This window comes from Pongo abelii, chromosome 6 (assembly GCF_028885655.2).
Source record: "Pongo abelii isolate AG06213 chromosome 6, NHGRI_mPonAbe1-v2.0_pri, whole genome shotgun sequence".
NCBI classification, from domain to species: domain Eukaryota; kingdom Metazoa; phylum Chordata; class Mammalia; order Primates; family Hominidae; genus Pongo; species Pongo abelii.
The window spans coordinates 55,938,007-55,951,719 of NC_071991.2; the positions used below are offsets into that span (position 1 = coordinate 55,938,007).

The 13,713-nt window shown below is 43.4% G+C and overlaps 1 protein-coding gene across 1 annotated transcript in view; it reads right to left on the reverse strand.

Moving 5' to 3' along the window:
- The window catches only part of CHN2 (chimerin 2), a 317,079-nt gene extending 307,239 nt beyond the window's left edge, over positions 1 to 9,840 (reverse strand). Inside the window, exon 1 of the mRNA XM_002818096.4 lies at positions 9,148 to 9,840. Coding sequence (XP_002818142.1) covers positions 9,148 to 9,196 — 49 coding nt within the window. The 5' untranslated portion in view covers positions 9,197 to 9,840. The remainder of the gene's footprint in view (positions 1 to 9,147) is intronic.
- Between the last annotated feature and the right edge of the window lie 3,873 nt (positions 9,841 to 13,713).

A 13,713-nucleotide genomic window follows, 5' to 3' on the forward strand; every position in this document is an offset into this window, starting at 1 on the left:
GGACATCACGGTACAAAGGCTATGAGGCAAGAGTTTTCCACACACACACACACACACACACACACACACACACACACAGAGAGAGAGAGAAAAACGTGTGCTTTGTTTCCTCAGCTTCTCTTTCCAACTTCATAGCATTGCAGGCTTTCTTTGGAAGGAGGGGTATACATAAATCTAACAAAAATACATGAAGTCTAGAATTAAACTGAAGCCCAAACAAAACAAAACACAAAATCTGTCTAAACAACAATCTGACAAATGTCCCAACCTGTTCCTCTTTATAGAACTTTGCTTGAAACTCACTATAAAGATTCAGAAAAATTAAGGACATCTCTCAATGTCTGGGACTAAAACCAAACAGGGACCTGAGAATCAGGGCTGAGTTGCGTTGGTAAGTTTCTACCTTGGTGAATGGAGGATAAGTAGACAGGGCTACAGGAGCCACTGAGCAGTGCATCAGCAGGTTTTGTACGGCAGATTCTGCGATCAAGGCTAGAACATTCTCACTGGAGTCATCCAGACCAGAGCTGTCCAATACCAATATAATGTAAGCCACGCATGTAATTTCAAATATTCTAGTAGTTACCTTAAACACATTTTTAAAACACAGGTAAAATTAATTTTGTAAATATATATTATATTTAGCTTAATAGATCCTTTTTTTTTTTTTTTTGAGACAGAGTTTCACTCACGTTGCCCGGGCTGGAATGCAATGGCGCAGTCTCCTGATCTCCGCTCGCTACAACCTCTGCCTCCCGGATTCAAGCAATTCTCGTGCCTCAGCCTCCTGAATAGCTGGGATTACAGGTATGCGCCACCACGCCCAGCTACTTTTTGTATTTTTAGTAGAGACGGGGTTTCACCATGATGGTCAGGCTGATCTCAAACTCCTGACCTCAGGTGATCCACCCGCCTCGGCCTCCCAAAGTGCTGGGATTACAGGCGTGAGCCACCGTGCCAGGCCTAGATCCAAAATATTATCACCTAAACATATGTTCAATATTTCAAAGGTTATGAATCAGATATTTTATGTTTTTTGGCTTTGTATAAGCGTTTGAACTCTAGTGTGAATTTTACACTTGTAGCACATCTCAATTCAGACTAGCCGTGTTTCAAGGGCTCAGTAACCACATGTGGCTGTCACACTGGACAGTGCAGTTCTAGGTCTTGAGAATCAGGCCCTTAGAGGTCAATGGCAGCCCCCACCCTCTGACAGATGCTGCAGGAGATCTACTGCAACAGTCATGCTCCCTGCTTCCCACTTTTTTTGCTGTCCCAACACAGTCTCTTGGGCTTATTCCATGGAAGCAACATCATGTAAGAAAAAGCATTTTATATTGCTAATATGGCATTATGTGAAGTAATAAGGAAGCGCTAGGTTTCACTTCCTTGAAAAGGACAATACCCAGCCGGTACTGAGGGTGCAGAGGGCAATGATGGGGCCCGATAAAATCCAGGAACTGGGCCTCCGATGAGAAAAGAATTGCATAAGGTTATCACCCAAGTGCTTCTGTGATTCATATTGCCCTAAATCAATGATCTAAGTTATGTCAATAAATAATAAGCCACCATGTCACAGTCTTTTGGTTATTATAGTTTCTGAATCCAATGACCTCAACATTCACTTCTTTCTTGACAGTTAACTTGACACTTTAAAGATACCTTCTACCTTCCCATTTTGTTGCACTTGAGGATGGTAACAGAAGTTCAAGGAGAACTGTTTCCTTTTCTTAGAAACTGTCATGTTCCTGCATCTTATTTGCATGCATTTTCCCCCAATTAAATGTGCTGAAAATTCCAAAAGCTAACTTTATTTTCTAAAAACCAATGCATTTGTTTTGCCCTGATGTGGGCTTTTTGCAGAAGTAAAAATCCTTCTAGCTAGCTGCTGATGGCCAGGTTGGTAGAAAATCTCTTTTAAATAACACGGCTTGTATATGCCACTAGCAACCTCAGTCCACACATTCACAGTTTTCCTTATGATGTCTTTAAAGGAGATTCAATGGTAAGATCCAAACTTTTTTTGAACATGGGCACTTTTTCCTCTTTGAGGGTGAAATCAGAACTCACTGTGGGTTTATTTGAAAAAGAAATTGAGTTGCCATTAGGGAAACAACAAACCACTTTTTAAATAAAGCTTGAATCATATCTCAGGACTACAGAGTTTATAAACATTTTTAATTACCCTCCCCAATATCATCCTCCAGCTGGCATTCCACAGTTTCCCTCAGGGTCATAAAGAAATTACTCTTTTAAAAAGTTAGTTTGCAAAATTAGTGAAAGATAACCTAAACAGCACAAGCAGCACACACAGCAATGGGAGAGCACTGGATCAGATTTTCTCTTTTTAGCTTGTTGATTTTACATTAGTTTTGTCTCTGTCTTAGAGAATTTCCTGTAAAAAATGATAAAAATGTTTTGTATCTGTATAGTCCAATATGGTAGCCACTGGCCATTTGTGCTATTGAGCACTAGAAAGGTGCCTAGGGTAACTGAGGAACGGAATATTTTTACATTTAAATTTAAATAGCCACATGTGACTAATGGTTACTATACTGGACAACACAGCTATACACAGTTAGGGCAGACCTAAGCCACTTAAATCTTTGTGCCTTTATGGGCACAACAGCCTGGAGATCTGAGGCCCATTTAAAATATAAAGCACTTTATGACTTCTTTTTGAAAGTATTAAGTAATTAAATAGAGCAGCCTCTATGAGGCCAGACAGAAAAAAAAAAGACTACAAGAAATTCTCTAAGGATGATGCTACTCTTCAGGATGAGCCAGGAAGTGGGTGGGTGGAGCATTAATGTCACAGGAGCTTGGGTCCTGGATGACAGTTCCAGCTCTAGCTCTGCTGTCAAGTAACTGAGTGGCATAAGACAGTTTCTGAGTTCCTTGGGCTCTGATTTTCTTATACAATGTTGGAATCTGTTAAACAACTACCAAGGTTCCTCCTTGCTCTCAGTCTAGTCAGTCCAGTCAGTCCAGCTCTTATTTCTTAGGAGATTAAAAATATTGTTTGATTTAAAATAATACTTTACACTGCACTACAAACAGGCTGAGGCTGAGTGATTTTGACAGGCCAAACTGTTGAAGCAAAGGAATGCTAAAATTAGTCCATACTATACAGACTATATTCAGATTAGTCTCACGAAGGTGTACGATTAATTATAAATGAGGAGAAAGGCAGGTTATTTGCACAAGCAGCTAGTGGCTGGCCCTCCCAGAATGCACAGCTGAAAGGTTTGTGGCCAGTTGATGATACACTCATCCCAATTCTTCAGCTTCAGGCCCCAGAGGACAGCCACCTAGGTTCCATTGCAGAGCACCCTACCTATAGGGCTGGCCCATCTCTGACTGCCGTTTCCTCTAGCCATGGAGACTTTAAATAAACCTCTGCATTTGTTTGTAGCTTGGAGACACATCATTGTGTTCTGTCACACCAACCAGCCTGCGCCAGAGACACAGGTATCCATCTTGACCCCCTAACCTGAATCCATGTGAAAGAGAGAATACCAGCTTCCTTCCCCATGGGCCAAAGGGAAGGAAAAGCAGGAAGGTGCCTAGAGGATTTGCAAACTATGAACAGTAAAGAAAACCAAATGTGGGATTGATGAAAACATCTCTAAATAGAAATCTGACCAACAACAGATGAGAGAAGAAAAAGAGACAAAAGAAGGAAGGGGGGGAGGGTGGAAGTGGGGGAAGGGGGGAAGAGAGGGAAGGAAGGAAAGAAGGAAGGAAGGAAGGAGAAGAAGGTGGATAGAGGGAGGGAGGAGGGAAGGTAGGGAGGGAAGAAAAGAGGGAGAGGGGAGGGGAAGAATGGAGAAAGGAAGGAAAGAAAGAAGAGAGGGAAGGAGGGGGAAAAAGCCATTTTGTTTTGAAAATTAAATGACATATTTCAGAAGCCATGAAGTCAGAATACATACATTCATAAAAGATAAACGATTGGTGGGTGATAGGGGATGCTATTAATCATATGTCTGTCTATCACTAGGTTCATGTCTTTTTCTCTGTATTTGCCTTGACAGAAATCTTGATCTTCTGGCAGAAAACTCTTCCAAAACATTCCTATGTGACACTGCTCATGTATAGGTGTTCCAAACCGAATGTCCAGTTATTTCCACCATTGTGCAAAAACGGGAGACCCTGCCGAGCAGCAGATGGCCCTCAGCAGGGCTGACATTCAGACCAGGCCCCAGGTGGCAGCTCTCAGAACACACTGTCCAGCTAAACCCTGCACAGACTGGCCATGAAAAATATCTGGTGTTCACATTCCCCAAATTTGGGCAAATGACAGGGTCACCCAGTGCACTTCATGGGGTCAGTGGGGAGAACCAGCATTTCAGCACAAGTTCACAAATCACTGGGTCCCCCTTGTCAAACACTGCAAATATGTAGCATGCTAAGAAAAATCTCCTTATCTCTAAGACTCTGTATCACTCGGCTCATCTGAGTTGCTACAATGGACAATAAAATCTAATAAGTTAAAATGAGGTATAGAATGCTCAGGAGAAAAACAACAAGGACTAGTACTCTTCATCTGAGTAAATAATTTCTCTCACAGGGTTAATGTTAGCTTTGCAAGTTTTTTATTTGAGATTATATTTTAAATCATAATTTGTGCATGTGTGATTTAAAATAAAAAAGGCAATCAAGTCTTTGCCAGTCTAGGTGATGTGAAATTTAATTATCGAGGAGTTATCATTAAAACAAATGCAAAGCAATTTTTTACACATAATTGAATATTCCAGAAGAAAATTTCTGAAAAATCCAAAGGTCCAAAAGAAAACTTCTCAGTGAGAATGTCTGTTTCAATAAGATACCCTATTTTGTAGTATTGGATGCAGAGAATTTCTAGTTAGACATACATAAGTCTTGCCAGAATTACTATAGTTCAGTTTTGCCACCTGCATCTAGGAATATGGAAGACTTATCTATGTTACTGGTTATGACTCCCCAATAATGAGTAATGAAAATTCCTATTTATCATTTCTACATCAACATCAGTGTGATAGCAGAAAACAGCATGACTTACCTGGCCCACATTACTGTTGTATAGAATCTAAAGAAATAAATACCTCAATCCATTCAGGAATGTTCTTTTCCCAATTAAGGTTTTGAAGACTGCACCTAATACTGACTTTTTATCTTTTTCTGTTTGCATTTTAATTTTAAAAGTCTGTGTCAACTTTATGTTGATAATATAGTGTGTTTATGTTTCCAAATCTTAACCTCTTATCCCCAGGGTTCCTTTAATATTTAATGTTTTACCTTTTTCAGTTACTGAGAACATCTCATGTCTTCTTTATTTATTGACTTGCTTGGGTTGATTTTTTTCTTGACTGTGAAATTATCCATTTGGCAATCATATTGTTAATATGCAAAAAGTTCTTATTTTAATTATAAAAGCAAATGTAACCCATGATTATTAAGAAGACTGTTTTGCAAATTGGCCTTTGTTTATTTCAGAATATAACCAAGAACCACAGGCTAAATTAAAAGCTTAAGGATAAGAATTTTTTTATTTTTGCAATTTAAAATAATAAAGGCAATCAAAGCTTCCTGCCAATCTAGGTGATTGTGAAATTTAATTACCAGTAGTTATTAAAACAAAGGTAAAGCAATTTCTTTTATACATAATTGAATATTCCAGAAGAAAATTCATGAAGAGTTCTCAGAAAATGTATTTTTAAATTAATTGTAACCTGATTATTTCATTTGTTATGTCTCAGTTGGTACCGTAGAATAAATGACACATTTGGGTGATGTAGTTCAACAGCAGCTAGTGAGAGCAAATTCTCAGGAAAATCAGGCAACTTTGACCTTAATGCTGAGCAAATTATTAAATTTTTACTCTGCAAACACAAACATACCTAAATCTCCCGCAGCTACTCCTCTATGAGAGGTATAACCCATGTTGACTTCATCTCTGTCTATGCTGGACGCTACAGAATCAACTTTTCCTTTTTCACTGCTCAATTGCCCAAATGTCCTACGGCTTCCAGAGCTGTTCCATCAAACCCACTGCTACCTGAACAGAAAGAAAACCTCCTACATCAGCAGCAGCAATGAGTGAGCTGGCAGCTCTGTGCATGATGCTGCTTATGGGCCTGTAAGCATAACTTTCCCAAGAAAGAAAGTCAAAATAAGGCCATGAACTTACCCATCTCCAGGCCTTTACCTAAGCTCTTCTCTCTTCCTGAAATGTCTTTTTCTCCATCTGTTTTCCGGAAAAATTCTACTCAGCTTTCAAGGCCCAACTCATATGACATTTCCACTGACCCCTCTAATTTGACTAAGTCAATTCCTCTCCTCTGCACCCTTCTCCACAGAATTTGTTTTATCAAACTGGAATAGAGGTTGCTGTTTGCATGTTTGTCTCAGCTGCTGGATGATAAGGGAAAAGGATCTTGACTCATCTTTCCATGCCAAACACTCAGGACTATGCCTGAAACCTGGAAAACACTCGCATGCTTATTTAATGAAGCCCAAAATTCAAGCTCCAATTTAACATGTGACGAAAGAAGTGGATTGTGTGTTGGATTCATGTCTGCATCTAAATTCTGAGCCCGTGAATGCCTTCTTTTTCATTCCTTGAAGGAGTAAAATTTATTCACATTAAGCATTTATTAAATGCTAGGCCCTGTGCTAAATACTCTACATACATTATCTCATTCAATCCCCAAGACACTCTATGAAGTAGGTCTTATCATCAGTATCAGCCTCATTTACAAATGAGGAAACTGAGGCTTGGAGAAGTTAAGTAACTCACTCCAAGATACCCAGCTGGTCGGTGGTGAAGCCAGAATTAAAAGACAATCCTCCCAGAACTTCAGGGCTAGAGGGAATCCTACAATTATCTTTCCCCCTTAGCTTTCTTGAAGCTGAGGTTTATAACTTACTGCCTGGCACATAGTAGGCCCTTGAAAATAGTGATTAATACATTGATGGAGTGCCCTAATTTCTCAGATTCTGGCCTTCCCCTGAGAGATCCCAGCTGCCACCACAAATAGACTCTATTCTTTCTGCCCAACACCTCTCACAGGTGTGAACTGCTTGTGTCATCTGAATTATTCATGATCCACACATGGTAAGTGTGCTTTAAAAGAGAACTACAATGCTGTATTTTTCAAGACAAAGTGCCTGATTAATTGGGGAATTAGGCAGTATAAACTCATGGGCTAGGTTGATTCATGCTAAACAATGCATCCATGCCCACTTTTTGAATTTCAGTTTTCACATAATTTCCCATTTTCCCTTAGGATTAAAAATAGGGGTAAATAAAGCAGGAGAAAGAACTATCATGGGCATCTCTAACCTATCTGAAAGCAATTACCATCATCTAAATCTCATACTGTGTTGTTTCAAACCAACATATTCTTCCGAAGGCTGACTTAGGATTTTCAATCAGGTTTCTTAAGCTACATCAAGATCTGGAAATTCAGATGCCACAGCAGCTGTAATTCATGCCACCAGTAAATCATGTGACACCACCAGCTCCTTGTCCTTTCTCCTTTCGTCTTTTCTTTTGCCCCACCAGTTCATTTTCTAGTGGGCAGTTTTCTGAGAGGGATAACCATATGCTAATAGAAAGCCAACACCACTGTATTTTAAATTCAATGTTAGTCAACCAAAATGAATTGAAAAACAGCAGCAGTGGTTTGAGGGTACTAAAAATAAACTGTAGCATTTGCTGAGTTCTCAGAATTAAAACCACGGCGGTCAACTTGTTGCTGCTCTTAATAAGATGTGACTTCTGCCCCATTGGCTGCTACTACTAGAAACTTGAACTATATCACACACCTAACAACAACGTGTTTTCAATTAGTTGGCAGTGATCGAGAAAGGAAGTGCCATTTCCCAGGAACTAAATCTGCCAAGAAAGATAACAGATGGCTTTCAAGTGATCACCTTGTGCCACATCACAATTGCACCTTAGTCAAATTCACCTTGCATTTATGATTTAGTGAGTTACACATCTAAAGCTGTGGTTGCCTTTTTGCCCTGCTTGCTATCCAATGCCTCCAAAAATGTGTTCCTTCCTTTAATTTGTGAATCATAATAAAAACAGCCCAATGGGACTTAATACAATATTAATATATTGAAGCACTCCCATAAGGTCTTCATGACCTTCTTGACCCTTAAATACTGTATACTACACTGAATGTCTTATCAGCTATCCCTTTGGGTTTGTCATTAAAGTTTTCAATGACCAGAGAGGTAGAGGAATTCTACCTAATGCATCATTCTGATTAGAAGCCTGTCATACTCAGAAACCAGTGGGTCTGCTTCTATTGATTCCTACTCCTTCAGATTCATTAGCAATTTTTTTCTCTTCAATTAGACCCAATGATCAACCATAGAAAAGCTGAAAGAAGCCTTCCCTTTGCTCAACCATACTTAAAAGGAAAAAAAATGTATGCCTTGCTAGTGAAATTACAGCCAGTATTATCAGAAAATCTCTAAGGAGTCTCTCTCTCTCTCTCTCTGTCTCTCTCTCTCTCTCTCACACACACACACACACACATACACACTTGTAAATGTGCCAAGAGTCAGAGGATGGGCTCGACCTCTCTTCCCCTAACCCACTTCAACCAGGATCAGAAAGACACATCCCTTCATTGCTGCTGTCTAAAACCCATGCCTAAGCGAGTGTCTCCATAGAGCTAATTTGTGAAACAAACAAAGAAAATCAAGTCTGCGAGGAGCGAGGGTTTGCTCCCCTCTGCTCCGGATTTGGGTGTCCAGGGTAGCGGGCGCGGCACGGCAAACAGGTCGGGGCGCTCGGCTTCACCCCAACCTTCTCCGCCCCGCCAGCCCCCGCTCCAGCTGCGCCAGAAAGTGCGAGCCTGCCCGCTCCTTTCGCTTTTCGCTCGCTGCACCCCAAGCCCCAGAACACCCGCGTCCGCACACTAAGGGCACCACCGCTCTCCCACCTCTGCGCTGTCAGATGTCAGGCGCGGAGGTGCTCTGGGCACCGAGGTGCTGGCGAACCAAACAAGTGTCACCCTGGACGTCTGCCCCCACTCCGAGAGAGCGGGCGGGACGGCCACAGGTAGGCTCTGTCCATCAAAGGGTGCGGGGCGAGGGCAGGGGGGCGAGACCCGGCGCGGCAGCCGCGCCCGACGGGCTGAAACTCACCGGAGGACACCGAGGAGCCGGACAGGCTGGAGTTGCTGGACGCTGCCATCTCCGCACGCCCCTCGCGTCGCTGATCGCTCAGCCCTGGTGCGGGCGCCGCCGCCGCTGCCCTCGCCCGGCCGCTCGCAGCCTCCGCGGCCCCCAGCCCATGGCAAAGTCCTGGGGACGCGCAGAAAGCACCAGCCTCCGGACTCTGCCTGCACTTCCTGCTCCACCAGATGACGCGCTGCCGCCGCCGCTATTTATTTGTGGTTTCCGTCCCGCTCCGCGCCTTTGCACGCTTTTCTCCGGGTGTCAGGGGGTAGGTGGGAGCAGAGGGAGGCCGAGGGGCAGCCGGGACGGGCGGATCTCGGCTCCCGCCGAGCCCCTCTGCCGTCCGCGCTCCCCTGTGCGCGGCTGGGACCAGGGCGTCCTGGCAGCTCCGAGCCGCCCCGCCAGCTCCCGCACCCTCTCCTGGGCTCTCGCCTCTCCCGCCGCACTTCGAGTAGACCGGGCAGAGGCGGCGGGAGACGGACAGACAGAGCGACCTCCCCCTTCTCCCTCCGCCCCAACTCCGCTCGCACACACACAAAGGAAGAAGAGACGCGGACGCTCGGGGGGTGGTTCGGCTGCTGCGGGCTTGACAGCTCCCGCCACTGGGGCTGGAGGGGGAGGCTGCGGACTGCTGGACAGGGGGAGGCGAGACGGGGGACCGGGTCCCCGGGGTGCTGGGGAGGCCGGCGCCGGGCGCGGGGCGAGTGCGGCTGCCGCGCGCAGCGCTGCTTCTAGGGTTTGAAGGGGATGGGGAGGGAGGGTGTGGGGGAAGGTGGTGGGGCTCGCCGCGCCCCGCCGGGCTCTCAAGCGGCGAGACAGTGGGGGTGGGGGATCCAGAGGGCGAAGGCGGGATCACTAGGGCCACGGTGCTAGGCAGAAGGGAACCTGGGATGACAGAGCCACTATGGAGCGCTCCTTCCACTCCTCTCCAAATTGTCCTTTGTTGCTCTGGAGCTGACGGTCCCTGCCCTGCACGAAGGTGCGTCTCCTAAAACACCCGGGAAGCCAACCCAGCTACACTTAAGTAACCCAGCCACGGACAGTGCCCGACGCGTCCGTGGGTCTCTGAGGTTGCCCTTCAAAGAAATAGAGCCGTCCAAACGTGTCATCAGGCCCACACAAAGCCGGGTGTCAAAGAGAAAGAGGTTCTCTGTGCCTTGCAAAAAAGATTCTCACAAAAGACTTAAGACTTGGCAGCAGGTCCGACTGTGCCCTTTCAGGATAGGAACTGCTCAGGTGTGTGAGAGAAAGAGACTCGAGCACAAGGTGTGTCCGTTCCCCCTGTATTTAAACCTAAATTAATTTCACTGGGAGGAAATACCATGCAGATTTTTTTTAAGTCTGTTTCACACTCCCAGCGGGCTAATCGGTTCTTTCAATCCTAAAGCAACAGAAAACTGTGAAATTTGAAGAGAAATTGTTAGATCAAAGGAAAAAGCAAACATTAAAGGAATGAAAGTACTCTCATTATACAGCAAAAATGGGAAGTGTTCACATTGGGGTAGTTCAACTTTCTAAAACATGGTTAAAAGAACATAGTCAATTTAAAAATTATCAGGAGTGACACAGAACAGCAGCTAGGCCCTGGGGATCCACATCAACCAAGCACCTAACATACAATGAATAATGAATGTTAAATAATCACAGTACGCACCCACGTCACATTTTCTAGTTGATTAGAACTTAAAAAAAAAAAAAATCCCTCCAGGATGCTATCCCAGTGTGTCTTCTCATTAAGGTCCATTTTTTAAAAATACACCTTGCTAAATTGTTAAAGGAGTGTGAGCACTCTTCAGTCACGTGGGACTGTGTCTTCCTACCCCTCAACTGTATGGACCTTGAAACAGCCCTGGCTGGTCTAAGGAGACCCAAGTGCCCCCATTTTCCCAGCCCCCTACCACTATCCTTCATTTTGTGGACTGCACGAAATGATACAGTTCCTAATCTGGAGCCTTCAGGGACACGTGACCCATCACACACTTAGCTTGTTGATCAGATCAGAAGGAACTTACTGTTTCCCCAGAGTTCTTCTGATAGAAAACAGCACTTACTTGTTTGACTAGTAATCTATGTATCCCCCCAGATCTTTAGATGGTGGACTATCTGACTTGGCTGTGTCGCCCGGTAGAATTTTACCATCTGGGCTTCGAAGACAACTGGGTTCAAACTCTGGTTCTGTCACTTAGCTGCGAACTTGAACAAATTACTTAGACCTACTGAGCCTCAGTTTCTACACCTGCCACAAAAATCTGATAACACAGGATGCTGTGAAGATTAAATAAGATGCTATGTGGAAAGCTGCAGTGTACCTGGCACGAAGTTTGTGTTCCAAAGTGATTGTAAGTTGCTCACTTTAAGGAAGGAATGTATAGTTTGAAAAATTTTTGCTTTCTTCATTGCATCTGGAGATAACTAATCAACTGTGACCTGTTCTACTAGGGAGAAATGTCTTATCTTCAACCTATGGCTTATATTTCTTGTCCCAAATTGTGCAATAGGGTAACAGGTTTCATTATTCATCTCTGAAATTTCACAAAAGGACAACAGATTCTGTTTCTGCAGTTTGGATACTCATATTTGCCTTCATAGAGTTTTAACTGGAGAAAGTAAAGCATGGCTTTGTGAGGCAGATTATTTTTATTGTCCTAAATTGACAGATGAAGGAACGGGGGTATTTGCTGTGAAGGCACCACCTGAAGGCCCTGTGCTGTAAAGAAGTAGAAAAAAGCTGAGACTCATGTTTTCCTGGATCCTGGGGCCAGAAAAGGGATACAAGGCCAACAAACACGCTTGCTGAACAGAGATGTGCTGATAGGGGAGGCCCAGTCTGTCGGTAGGATATGAGCTATAACTTTGACACCCATTATTTGAATACCAAGCAGAAAGCTCCAGGTGCAGAACTAAAATCTGAAAGTTGATTGATCATCTGGATTGATAAAGCCATAACCAATGGAGAAAACTCAACATGAATAATCATTCACTATCATCCTTCTTAGATTCAGGAGCCCGAAGGCTGGCTGCTCCTTGCAAAAATGTTTAGTATCAGTAAGTTATCAGGACATGCTGGAAAAAAAATGCTAACGTCCCTCTTTGGTAGGCTCAGGGACCTGTTTGTGGACTTTCTAAAGCATTTCTCCAAATGAAACAATGAAAAAGTTATCATCTATTTTATTCATTTATGTGTTGCCTTAGTTCTAGGTAATACCTATTTGCCAGTGGAAAGGAGAATATTGGTGCTACAGAAATCTTAAGTGCTTGGAAAGTAGAATTTTAAAAGACATTTCTGCCTTTTTTCTTCAAATATTAAAAGACTTATGGGGTAAAAGGAGTCTTGTGGATAATGTGGTCTTCTTAAGAATAAAAATTATCATTTTGTTTTAACTTAGCTTTCACCTGGCATTGAAAGCCTTCCAAACTTACATTTCCAATGTAATCTCTGTTCCCCCCTTTCACAAAGGCAACCTTCTTTCATGGTGGCCTATGCCCTTGGGGCTAGCAGCACTGGATTCTGCCATTCCTTCCTGCTTCCCATCCTACACACCAAAAGGGCTCAACCAGAATGCCCCTTCTCTGGAAAGTTTTCCCTGATTCCCAAGGCAGAAAATAACTCTTCTTCTGTTGGATTTCTCTAGTCCATCTAGTGTACCTCTCAATGGGCAGATCTCGTGCTCTGTCTTATTTTAATGGTACTTTTGGTATATATTTCATTTCCTTAGTCCATTAATAGTGGGCTTGGCCTGGTGGCTCATGCCTATAATCCCAGTGACTCAGTAAGTTGAGGTGGGACGATCCCTTGAGGCCAGAAGTTTGAGACCATCCTGAGCAACATGAGACCTCATCTCTAAAAACATTAAAAATAAATTAGCCAGGCGTTGTAGTAAACCTGTAGTCCTAGCTACTTGGGTGGCTGAGGGGGGAGAATTGCTTGAGTCCAGAAGTTCAAGAATGCAGTGAGCTATGATGATGCCACTGCACCCCAGCCTGGGAGACAAAGTGAGGCCCTGTCTCAGAAAAAAAAAAAAAAAAAAAAGCATGGTGGGGGCAGGATCCTTGTTTGCCCAGCCCCTGTATTGTCTACCACACTTTGCATACAATAGGTGCTCGGTGGATGTTGTTCAATTGTTTACTCATTGAGTAAATGAGCAAATTAAGGACATCTGTAAATGGTTCTCTTGTATGCCAGTTACTTTCCACGTTAGTAGCTGTGACCACTGAGCTACAAGACAATGAGTAACACATCTGCAGCAAAAAAAGAACTTGATGGTCATGTAAGGATACTACCTTTGCTGTGAACAAAAAAGACTGAAACGGTGAAACATAAGAATAAAATCTTGATGGAGTAAATATTTGCAATCCCCACCCCACCCTCCATCACCCGCTGTTACAACTCACATGATTTATTGTTTGCAGGGTAGCTCTTATGGTGGTGTAATTTGTTTATTTTGTTTCACCATTCTTTTGAAGTTTAAAAGCAGACAAGAAAGCACTGCAGGGTAAATGTGGCTGTCATAGCAGGAGCTGTGCTCCCTTACT